Here is a 12,655-nt window from a genome sequence, read left to right as displayed (position 1 = left end):
CACACCTTGGTCTGCTAAACTTGAGGACCGCCTCATGAAGCCATGTGATAGAGCTGAAAGCTCATGGCCTTGATTTAAGAAGTGTCGAGATTTGTAAATAGTTACCATTTCTGGAAAAACAGCAACAACAACAACAACAACAACAACAAAGCAAAAAAACCAACAACCCAACAACGAACCCAAAACATTCCAAACCAACAAAAATACAGGTTGCTAATCTCCAACACAGTTTCTAGCAAACAGACACTAGTAATAATTGTCACAGTGCACAACCTTGCAGCCATTCTCTTCTCTGATACAACTGTTAATCACATAGGCCTGAGTCAAGTGATGATTTTCAGAGTTTCTGTTGCTGGATTTGGTCCTTCTCTCATCCAAAAGCCCCAGAGGAGGCTGAGGAACATGCAGAAATCTATTACATGTTAAATCAGGCCACTGAAGCAAAATTCAGAGGCCAGCATAATTCCTGCAGGTGTCAGATGGGTGTAGCTCTCTTTTCTTAATCACCAATTTTCTTTTTTTATTACTGTAACCTGGGCAGTGGTGAAAAGTTACATTGACCGACTCTGTATTGACAGCTAAGTGATCATACATAGGAACTACCTTTTGCATTTTCTTGTGTCTGTTTTTAGTGTGCCTCATGTGCCTTTGTAATGAGCAAGTGTCTTTTTTACTGGCACAGAAAGAAAAGAGTACAGAGCAAGAACTGTTTAATCAGATGCTCTGAACTAACAATTAATGCAGTAAAAGCACCATCCAAGAAAATACAGAAATACCATAGGAACCACCTCAGAATGAAAAGAGGCTTGTTGTTACTTTCTTTCTTTCTTTCTTTTTAATATATTTTTTTCTGTTGTATTCATTTTTAAAGTCTGATAGTTTCAAAGACACTTCAAAATACTCTTCAGTATTTTTAACACTATCAGAAAACACAAATCCTGATTTTCAGTCTCACTTCTACTGTTACAAATCCAGACTAATTTCACCAGAGTGAAGTTGCACCTAAGCAAAACCAATGTGAGACAAGAATCAGGCTCATATTATCTTACCACGAAAAAGCTGGCTGCTTTTTCGTTGTAGTTAGAAGAAACAATGGACTGAGAAATAAAGAGACATCTATTGATTTTGGATGCATTCACCTTTTTAAAGTTTAGCTTTGAGACGTTTTTTTAAAGGCCTGATTTTCAGAGGGCAGAAGAAAAATCTGCTGGAAATCAGGCCTCTCTGAAGTATCCCACACCAGGAAGTGAAGCATCCAAAACCACCAGCATTTTTAAAATGTCAGCCTTACGGCGCTAGGATCGCTTTCTGAAACAGCTGCTTAAACAAAACTCTGGTAGGCCTCCACGGGAGTTTTGGCTAGGTAAGCATGGCAGGATCAGACCCATCACTTGTCAGTACGTCAGTGCACTGGAGGTGCACTCAATGAAAAACAACAGTTTCCTAATGCAGAATAAAAATCTGGCCTTGCCCACATTTCCAGCACTGAGAATTTCCCCACTGAATTCAGTGCGAGCAGGGTCAGATTGTGAGAGAAGATTACTTATATGCTAGGGAAATAGAAAGCAGTATCTCTCCTCTACTGGAGTTCAGCAGGAAACTTCATATATAACATTGGCAGAGTTACTGAAAGGCAAGTAATTAGATCAGTAACCCCGTTTCACTTGGTGTTACAGCTGCATCTTTTTCTTGTCAAGTTAGCTTCTGTTGTAATTCGGGGAGATGAAGTTCACATACAATACTGTAATCTGGAAGATTTATATAAGGCAAAATTATCATTCATATGTTTTCTAGAAAGAATAATTAAGGTCCACTTTTGGTATTACCAATAAGCAGAAATGGCTGATGGATTTTTGTGACACTGCAAGCTAAACTGAAAAGTTACTATAAAACAAAACTATGCAAACCTTTCAGGAAGGAAGTTTTAGGAAATTAAAATAGTAAAATGATCTAAGTCTTCCCCTGAGAAATAAAAAGTAGCATCTATAAAATAATGTTTAAATGTGATTTTTGTCTTAAAAAAGAGAAGTGACATTCTTTAAGGCTCTCATATCTGGCTGCTGTGAAATTCAGACTCCCATGAAATCCTAGGAAACTGATGAAGCCTGCCAGATATCCAAAGAAAATGTAAAAAGTGTTTTCATTATATATATTATATATATGTATAGATCAAATAAATATGAAAACATTTGTTCCATTTCCCACTTATCTCTCACTCTGCAATATTAAGGAGAAAAATAAAATAAAATCTCCAACCACTCCTCGAACCCCAAAGTGTGCATCTGATGGGAAAATAACCATGCGTTCCTCTTCCTGAAGAACTAGAAATCAAAGCAACCCAACTGCAAGGCAATGGAGGCATTCACTTCCAGTTCACAGTATTGCAGCTAGAAGAACAATGAGGTCTAGGTAAGTGATGGAGCAGGAGCTGCCGGAGTGGGGAAGAAGAAGGTGTTCACATGACAATACAGCATTGACAGCGCTTTTTCTTTTGTGTACCTGGGGCAGCTTCCAAGGGCAGGCTCTCTTCCTTCCCCTCAGGAGAGGAGGGCTCTGTTGTGTCTGACAGGGGCCTGCCAGAGACCAGCTCAGCGGCGTTCCCATCCATGGTGGATATGTCTGTCACTGTCTTCTCTCTCAAAGACTTCTCATCGTCTTCATCGATCAGAACCAACTCTGCTTTGATGGTTTCATCATAGCCCAGCACTTTTTTCGTCTCCTCTTCATCGTCAATGCTCTGGTAGCCCATAAATATCATTGTCACTGGTTGATCTGCACTGGCTTCTGGAACTTCGCCACCACGGGGTTTGTCTTGGGGCTGGGAACTCACAGCATGCCCTTTGTTTGGTTTGTGTACCATTTCCAGCTTTGCCTCCTTGAAGAGCATTTGCTCCTTCATATGGCTAAGGTTTCCATCAGCTACTGCATTTCTGTCTGACACAGTCATTATTTCATACCCTCCTTTTACATTTGATTGTCCAGCTTTTTGCATAAGTTCATCTACGTCCTTTGAGCTTAATTTATGTACTCCGTTTTCTACCACTGTGCCACCAGAGTGAACCTCATAGACTACCTTGGTACCATCATCATAGACTTTGAATCCTCTTTGATGGGCCTCATCTGGGCCAACAGGTGAAGCAGAGACAATCTTGGTCTCTCCTGTCTGTTTGTCTTTCTCCACATTAATTTCCATGGTGCACAAAGCTTGAATGAAAACAAGAAAGGAAGTGCATGTTACAACAAAAAAAGCCAGTGAATGGTTAATTGCCAAACAGACAAAGAAAACTATGGTGCCCCTTTTCCTGTCAGCTGCTTCTAAAGGGTCAAGTGCTTTACGTTAGAAGTGGAATGCAATGCTGTGAACAGAGGTAGTTACTAATTTACAGCTTCTTGTGTAGTTGGAGGCAAGACATACCTGCGTCAGATGGGATGCAGTCTTCCAACTCACACTATGTGGGGCTGCCTCTGGTCAGTCAGGAGTGCCAAGAGCACTTAGGTTAGGTGTACTTCAGACAAAGGGAAGTGACAGCATGCAGTCTGGCCTCACTATTTCCCTTCTGAACTTGCCTCAAAATTAAATAATAACTAAAACTAAATCTAATTAAACTAATCTCCAGCAACCTGTTTATATTCTTTTCCTTTTCTGTCATCAAACTACCAGTTAGCTGGTAAGAAGTTTTGTTTGCTGCAAGTAGCACCCAGACTTGATAAACACTTACACTTGCTTATCTCTTCCATCTATGGCATTCAAAACATTTTAGAGGGGTGAAGAACCATTTTTTTTTAATCCTGTTCTACAAGTAGAAAAACAAAATCACATGGGAATGAGATAATTTTTCCTGTAGATTTGTGACAGGACAGATCTCTTCTTCCACACCAGGACTTCAACAGTGATCTCTGTTTGCAAGGTAATAGAATATATTAAATGGCCTTGAGGAGCTCCCACCCTTCTTTGGATGAGCCTAAGCATCGTCTCCAAAGGGGAAAGGTGAAGAAAAAAGCAATAATGAACCAATTTTCAAAGCACCATGAAACAATGGATAAAAATACGTGTGTGAGGGATGCTGTTCTAGAATAGCAATTAAACTTTTCTAGCAGTTAAAAAAGACGCAGCAATAAGTCGAAAATAGTTGAGACCACATAGCAGGAATAGTATTCATCACTCTAACCCTCATTTTGAGACAAAATGGCATCTCACTGGAGAGCTTTTCAAAGAAAAATGTGTAAAGGCTTCACAGATTTTCCAGAGGCAGAAGTGTTCATCTGTTTAAATATTCCTTGCATATGGATTAAGACATTCTTGAACAGACAAGCACAGACACTTACGAACTACCACAAGCAACGAGAAGTGTTTGTGAAACTTATGATGACCATCTTCACCAATGAACCTAAATAGCATAATCATGATTTTTCTTACCTGAGACACCAAAAACTGGTGTCTTGGCTTTCTTCCTGCCTTTTTTTTTCAAGTGAACATAGAATAATTTGCCCAAGGGTCAGTGTAGCTTGATATGTTTGTATTTTAAACACCATTAGGATTAAAAACTACACATAAAATGCATTCTTTCAGTCTTATTATTCTCGTGGAGCAGAATACTTTAAAATGTATTCTCAAAATGAAATCTCTCATCAGCATTATGTAATTAATCACGTGGTGCATCATGAACACTACTATATCTTTAGATGAAAAATTTAGATACTGTAGAATGGGTGTAGCTGACAATATCCTACATATTAGGAAGAATTTGATCAACAAGTTCCAGCACTGCATGGAACTCTGTGCTGAAGACAGACCTGATTTAGAAAGTTCACAAGTGTGGTCATGTCCTTGTGTATTTGATGTTTGTCAAATTAGCTTAAACATTTGCCACTGTCAACATTTTCTTTTTATCTATGATAACTTAGCAGTAGTGTTTTTGATATAACTTGTGCTTTATGACCTACCCTGGAGATCACATCAAAGCTACTTTTGCAAGTAAATGCATAAATATATCTGAAAGTCTTGGAAAGCTGTTCACTAGTGAAGCACATTGCCATGGGAGAAATGAATAACAGAACTCTGTTTATCCACTGATATGCACAATGCTACTTCTCTACAGGAAAATCTAGCAGTCCAGCTTGTCAACTTAGCTGAGAACTGAACTAATGTAGATTTATAAAATTTATTCAGCAAGAGCTTATTTACTGCAAATGTGCTCTGTTAACACAATACAAAGCTGTCTGACAATGGAGTTGAAACTGAAAGCAGTACTAGAAGATGACAGCCTGTATTCATGGGGACAAGCCTTCTGTACAAGCTTTAATTAAAGTGTAACATGACACAGTGCTTCATGACAACAAGATCCCAATGTACATATGAAAAGAACTGGCTTCTCCCTATTGCTTTAAACTGTGGGATTCTGAGGCTATTCTTTTAAAAAATCTTAATAGACTTTGAAAATGTATTAAGATGGATGTTACCCTTGTAGACTGTTAGCTAGACATGTGCTAGTGTCTTCTCATACACAGAATACTCTTCTCAAGGGATATGTGAACAAGGCTTCTTGGTCATCCACAGAGTGAAATAAATGTTTGCATTCTTGGTATCGACAAAATGGCACAAAACATACAGTGAAAAACTTGCTTTTCAGACAGATTAGGGTAAGCACTGGTGGAAGAGAAGCTTTTAGTATGGCTTGCAATAGGAACATTTTATCTGAACAAAATGACATATCCAATAGTGGTCTACAGTGTCTCAGCTGCAAAAGCTGCTTTGTTATGCTTACTAACTCGTTCTTCCTGATAACCACCTTTTCTTTTCTTATTCCTCTAGACACCTCTTAAGTAGCCACAAGCAGTTTGGTTTGAGATAGGGAACACGCTGTTTAGAGAAGAAGGCTCTTTAAAATAAGGAACACGTGCAGATTTTAACGATGACACCTGTACATTTAGGACACGTACACAGTCTGAAAATAAGTGTTACAATGCTTTCTGTATGGCTGCAAGCACAAAACACATCATTATAATTCTCCCCACACTTTTTCTTGAGAAGAAAGAATGGAAACAAAGTGGCATAAAGTGGCATTTAAGTTTGAAGCATGACTGGAGGCTTGTGAGTGCTTGTATGTCTCATTCATCTCGAGGGGAGTCACTTGGGTACAATGGAGGAGGTAAAACCATGGTGTGGATATTGTGTATTTTTCTAAGCAGAGATGGAAAGAACTAAGTGTTTTCACACACAAAAAATGACACATTTCCTATGCTGCTTGTGTTTGGTCAATATATAGTGTTTTGAGAGTGCTCTCTGCTGCCTAAAAAGCCTTGACTTATTTGAAAAATATGTATCAAACAGCATTTCCTGGCATTTAAATGATATCGGGAGTCCAGACCAATTAAGGAAATATAACAAAGAAGAGTTCATGGCTACTGGATTGGTATTATAAAGCTTTGCTCCTTGAGACTTACCAGCTACTCTGCTTGCTCCGTCCCGCCCAGGAACTGGCTCTGGTGATCGTGAATAGAGGGTTGGGAGTTCAGGGATCTGGGAGCAAATGTAATTTACTGCATCTGGTGTCAGAGAACAGGAAACAGTTAGATTTGTGCTTCGAGCCCCAGTGGCTTCATTGCTTAGACAGCAGAGTGTTAATTTGTCAGCCCTGACAATAGTTGCTGGAGCTTTGTATTAGATAATTGGATCAAAGCAAACAAAATGCAAAGTCACAGTCGTGTGATTGGTGCTCAGTAAACTAGCTGAGGTAGGAGGGAATGGGTCCAGATGACTCAAACCTTGTGTAAGTTCAACACACAAAATTATTTGTCAGGAGGTTCTGGATTTATCAAGTCTGTGACCTTTAAATATGGGAAGTGTTGGGGGGAAAGATGGGGTGGGCAAGGAACAAACCTGGAGTAATATCTAGCATAACAAACATCTCACATAGAGATATAAAAGCCTAAAAATGCTGTTGTTGGCTGAAAGAGATGAAAGGCCAGTTCTTTTTGTGTGGGTTGTTGGCATACTATAGAACTGCCAGTTGGCTCTTTGTTCTTAGAGATATTAATATAGCTAATAATGAAATAACATATAGATATAGTCTAGTAGGGTGCCCATTGTGCCCTGCAACACCTATTAAGTTCTTGCCAGCTCTGTAGTGCCTCTGTTCATTAACAGTGTTCAGAAAAGTAGAGAACTTGCTGGAAGGCTGACTTGCTTACTGTTGTTTACCACAAACTAAATATATTCTTTAGAAAAGACATTAAAGATGTTTTATAAACATATACTGGGAGAAGTTTTATGACTGGGTTAAATATAACTTCTGCTAAGGTTCAATGGCTGAATCAAAAGAGCTCTGAGGAGAGATATGCAAGTAACTAACTTTCAGTTTGACTTCCAAAACAAAAGAAGCAGGGAAAAAAAAATCAGTTTCTTATCAGTTGGGAATTTTTAAAATTTTGTGTGGAAAAGGTGAAATTTCTGTTCAAACATGAAATTCCATCTGGTCTGACACAGAAGATATGTTGTCCTCCAAGGATATGTTGCAGATACATTGTGAAATTAAGCTGCTGCGCCCTTGATATGACCTGGTTCACCTGTGAGGAGAGGAGGTAAAATCTGCCTTCCTCAGTGTCTCTTGTTTGTGAGCAGGTGAAATACAAAGAATTAATACAGACAGTGAATGTGAAATGGAGAAGGATGAGAGAAAATGACGTTCCATGTTGGTGGCTACATCACTGCCGGCATTTCTCTTGTGAGTGGAGATACATTCACTGTGTTCCCTGTCGGCCAATATCCATGCCCCCAAAAAATCAAGAAACACATGTTGTACCCGATGGCACTGCCAATAAGAGTCACCTCTAACTCCATGTCACCTCTAACTCCATGTTAACATGTTACCTCTAACTCCAAACCTGCTCCTTTGAAGGACAGCTGTGCCTGCTGCGAGTGGAATGGTTTTATGCCCTAGCAGCCTGCAGTGGCCACTGGAGCTGCTTGATAAGATGAGGTAGTAATCGCAGTCCTGAAGAGGACAGTCCACCACTGGAGCAATGGAAATGACTCAAGAAAGGTCCCTTCCAATCCAAACCATTCTGTGATTCTATGATCCTATAAAAGAGACCTGCTCTGTCTTTTGTTTCCTGTGTCAGAATAGGATGAGGAAGAGGCACAGTGTAAATTCATTCAGGAAAGTCAGGAAGTTGTTACCGAAGTTCAGATGAATTTCAAAAAACTCAGTTGGGGAAATACTGCTTTATTTCACACTTCAGTGACAAATGGCAGTCTTGGCAACTGAGCCTTTATATTTTCAATGCACAATGTTTCCTTGAAGGTTCTTTTTTCTAATTTTTTCTTTTTAGCAATATGGTCCAGGAGAAATTATTGTTTAGGACACAGCTGACTGAACAGTGGCCAGTAACAGCTGCTTTCTTTTGTAGGGTGTCTTGCCTCTGGTGAGAAATTGGTGCAATGCTCTCTGTTGTTATTCTGTGAAACATCACCAGCAAATGAGCAGGCTAGCATTGAAAACTGAAGTAATTTCTCAGAAGTAAGAAATGTTGAGACTGCTTCTGGGCCATAACGAGAAGGCACTTTGTATTCTGGAAATGGCAGAAATTTAGTAATTATTTACCCCACCGAGTGTGATGCTGGAACAGCAGTTTCATTGCACACTCATCCAATGACCTGAGTGACAGACTTGTCTGTCCATGTATGGGTGTTGTCAGCACATCCTATCATTTAGCACTGCTGTTGTCCAGCAGTAGGCCAAGCACTTCTCACTGTGATGCTTGCATGTCTATGGACTTTAGTAAGGTATTGACTTTTTGGCCTCTTGTGTTAGAAGGCAATGTCTTTCAGTTGCTGCTAGTATTGACTCAGCTTAGAAACATATAATAAAGTACTTTAAAATGTTGTTCAAGGACTCCAGACAATCTCCAGTTACCAGAGAGTGGGAAAGTTGTAGTGGGGGGGACGTGTATCAGAGGGATATCAGAGAGACTGGGATATTTGGTTTGATTTGTTTTGGCTGTTTCTGTGACAGCTCCCCCCCACCCGACCCTGGACAAAAAGAGCTTATTTCCCTTTGTTTCTCTGTCAACAAGGTCTAAAATCAATATGAGAGCAATTTTACAAGGAGCAGCTGAGACACAATTAGCATTTTGTTCACATAAGAATTTAGACAGGTCATAAATTAAAGCATTTGAACTGACTCCATTCAGTAGGTCCATTTCAACCTTTGATGATCTATTAATATCTAAGAATGCCATAAAACATGCCCTGTGGCTTTTCATACTATTTACAACAAGGTACATTTTAGGATTATGGCACTTCTCTGTATTATCAGACTACTGAAGTGACTGAGAACACATATAGGGCCTGGTAATCTTTCAAGGGTGCTTACACAAAACCTTTGGGGCTGCTCAAAGTAGCTCACGGTGAGCTCGTTTTCCAAGAGCTTGATTTATTTTAAAATGTCTAACTACCAACAAACTGGGTGCCTGAGTTCTGCCATGCACACTGGCACTCAGGACAGAGCTGTTCCCCTGTGAAGCCATCTAGTTCTGCAGAGCATTATGGCAGGGTGAACAAAGATGATGAGCCCCTGCCACACTTGTAAGATCAGGAACATGGCTCACAGCAGGTGGCTGTGTGTCAATCCAGATTGAAGCAGAGGAAGCTAGATGGGTTGCTAAGCCAGCAGCTGGGAATCAAACCATCCACATCAGGTTTTCAGTCACAGTGTTGTCAAGCACATGTTAACATACACAAGATTCAAACAGCTCATGCAAACTGTAGAGTTGCTGCAGCTATGGCTTTTGCCTGTTCACTGAAGTAGCAGACTGCAGTTTGCATTCTGATGACTTAAGGCTGCAGGGAATGAATTTACCCCAGGGCAAAGAGTCAACAGAGTCATGTTGGATCTTAATGGGGCTTTTAGTTTATGCATACACTGAGTCACAAACATATGCACACATGGAGTGTGAGCACTCTCTTTTCTATTTGTTCACACTAGGCATGCAGAACAATACTACAGAGTTCCTGGTTTTGCCTGTAGACATGGAAAGCAATAAATGACACCATCCCTAGTGTTATCTCAGGTCTTGTTTAACTGGAGAGCTTCTCCTGTGGGCCTAGGGCACCATAGGCTGGCAGAAGGTTGACTGCAGAGTACAGAACCACTGGCAGAACCTTAGTTTCTGCTCAGCTTTATTTTGTGTGGCAATCTATAATGGCAAAATATGTTTGTACCCTGGAAATGTGGGATTCGCGTTTATTGTGTCTGGATGACTTCAGGTTCATAGGTGGTCACTGCCAAAACAGTCACTCAGGAAGGATACCGAGCCACTGGGTTGACCATCACTGTCTACCACCTCTTCTCTCCCCTCATCTCCCTCTGTATTTCTCTGGGCTCTGAGCTCTCTGCTCAGTTTTTTTTACATAAGCAAAAGCTATGTCAACGCCACATACATGGCACAGAAGCACGTAGAGGTAATTGGTGAGGTAAATCACTTTCTACATCGTCACTACATTTGGAATAAAGGGAAGTATGTATTCTGTGAACTAACACGAGATATATGAGCTCAGTCTTCCAGGCATCAGTTGAATGGTCTGCCAACATAGGTAGCAATTGGTGTAAGTACTGACTCTGTATGTTTTTACATAGCTTTGCTGTAAAATGAAATGGTTCCTATCATTTTCCTCTGCAACATACATTATACAGTTGACAAGTGAATGATCTGCCTCAATAAAAGAAGTCGCATGTGTATTTGAAAGGTGGACAAACCTACGTTATTGAACTGCTCACAGCTAGCAATATACATAAACTCTTCTTTCTGTGATCAGCTGCCAACACAGACCGCTGTTGGGCAGCAGAAAACAGACCTTTATCCATACAGGCATGCACAGCCATACCATGCCCGCAATGGGAGGCAGACCTGTGTCAGTGTGATGGCTCACAATCCTGAACATTTCTAGAGCCTCAGAGTGCAGCTGCTTCACAAAACTGCCTAGAGGATGACCAGCTATCAAGAGGATGAGGTAAGGCAGGTAAACCAAGCCCTCAGAAGGGGTACCCATTAACTTATCTAAATCCCCTCCCTCCTCTGGTCACATAAGGTTTCTGTGAGCAACCTGTTGCCATTTACATAGTTTTACTGTTACCTGTTAGGCCTACAGACATCACAAGCTATGTTTGCTTCTGGCTCAGTCTGTGAAGGAATAATGTGCTGAGATCAGGCCAAATCTTGAGCATGGTGAGGTTGAACAAAGTACTGCAGATGCAAGAGTACTGCTACAAGAAAAAGCTTTAGGGGAAACTATTGCCTCACATTTGCTATGTGGAGTTTTGTTTGACTCAAGTTTTATCGTATCACTCATGAAAATGCAGACCATGCCTTGCAGGAGTCCTGAAGGTTGCTGCATGTGTTAGGTGCTATATTATGTGCTAATACCTGCAAGCACTGATTCCTGCTTAGGAAACTTATCACTCTGCACAGGTACAATATATTTGCCATTTTGAATATTTATTTACTTTGTGATAGACAACTTCAAAAGCTTCAGGAAAGAAAAAAAAACTGGAGGAACTAGAAATTTGCATCTTATCAGTTTGAAGTTGGTTGCTGGGAACCTGTGTCTGGAGTACAGAGTTATCTGCAGATGGATCAATGTGCTGTCCTTCCTGGGTCCTATGGTCGTGGAGGTGCACAGCAAGACTTTTTGCAACAAACTGTATGTTTTGTTCACCCAGACACCTGCATTTGAATACCAGTATTTAGATTGACCACATATCTTGTCACATTGAGCTCATAAACTAGGAATTATTGCATCCTCATTCACCTACGCAAGGCTTTCCTTCAATGACAGTAGTCACAGATAGAATGTCTTTCGTCAGAGAAGTAATCCAATTTTAATCAAAAGCAGATTGTTGCTGTAAATTAGGAGTAGTCCACATTGTATTTAGCAGTTTGTTAATAGTATGAGCTCATGAAGGGGGAGCATAGATCACTGAGCAGGTGAAAAGGAATCTGCACTGTTGGGCTGCCGTGTTGTGGAAGAGGTCAGTAACTTGGAAGACATCTGGATGTCTTGATCAATGACTGTTTTAAGACATCCCTTATTTTATTTTTCCTAGTATGTACATAGCAGTCGCTGGAGCCCTACCAAAGGAATGCTGCCCCACAGAAACAGTGACATTTGTGCTTGCACTACAACAACATCAAAGAAAAAGGTAATGGCTCTAGCATTAAATCAGAATCACGCAATGAATGGAAGAATCCTCACTCTGTAAACTTTTGCAACACAGCTATGTAACGTTTGTTAAACTCAAAGATAAACAGTAGTAAAAAGGCACTTACCACCATCCTGGTGTGAGAAAGTCTGTGAAGAGAAAAAAGAAAGAAGACTGGTTAAAACTTTTTAGGGTTGCTTTTATGGTTCTTTGTCACTTTTACATGGGTAACTGGGTCTTTGGCTCCTCAGGTCTAGGTGCAGTTAAAGGCCAAGGAGGCGGGACACGTTTGTAACAGAAAGGAGAACTCTTGCTGTTTTTCATAGGCAGCATCATTCAAAAGTGGCATTTATGTCAAATGATGCTATTTTTGGGTGCTACTAAGAGGGGGAAGCTTGAGATTCCTTCCAGGCATCCTGACATCTTTCACTGGGTTCCAAAAGCTCACATGCAGA

The 12,655-nt window shown here is 40.4% G+C and overlaps 1 protein-coding gene across 4 annotated transcripts in view; it reads right to left on the bottom strand.

The window, feature by feature from the left end:
• Positions 1-12,655, bottom strand: part of PALM2AKAP2 (PALM2 and AKAP2 fusion) — a 249,014-nt gene that overhangs the window by 132,289 nt on the left and 104,070 nt on the right. For 2 of the 4 annotated variants that reach the window (XM_052701322.1, XM_052701323.1), the window contains exons 5-7: positions 12,328-12,349; positions 6,445-6,546; positions 2,500-3,204 (exon numbers count right to left, since the gene is read on the bottom strand). In XM_052701322.1, the coding sequence (XP_052557282.1) occupies positions 2,500-3,204; positions 6,445-6,546; positions 12,328-12,349 (829 nt within the window). The remainder of the gene's footprint in view (positions 1-2,499; positions 3,205-6,444; positions 6,547-12,327; positions 12,350-12,655) is intronic. The other 2 variants (XM_052701324.1, XM_052701325.1) reach the window with 2 other exon arrangements.

This window comes from Tympanuchus pallidicinctus, unplaced genomic scaffold (assembly GCF_026119805.1).
Source record: "Tympanuchus pallidicinctus isolate F22 unplaced genomic scaffold, pur_lepc_1.0 scaffold4, whole genome shotgun sequence".
Classification (NCBI taxonomy): Eukaryota; Metazoa; Chordata; class Aves; order Galliformes; family Phasianidae; genus Tympanuchus; species Tympanuchus pallidicinctus.
The sequence above is the reverse complement of the archived record's forward strand: the minus strand, read 5'-3'. Positions and strand labels throughout refer to the sequence as shown.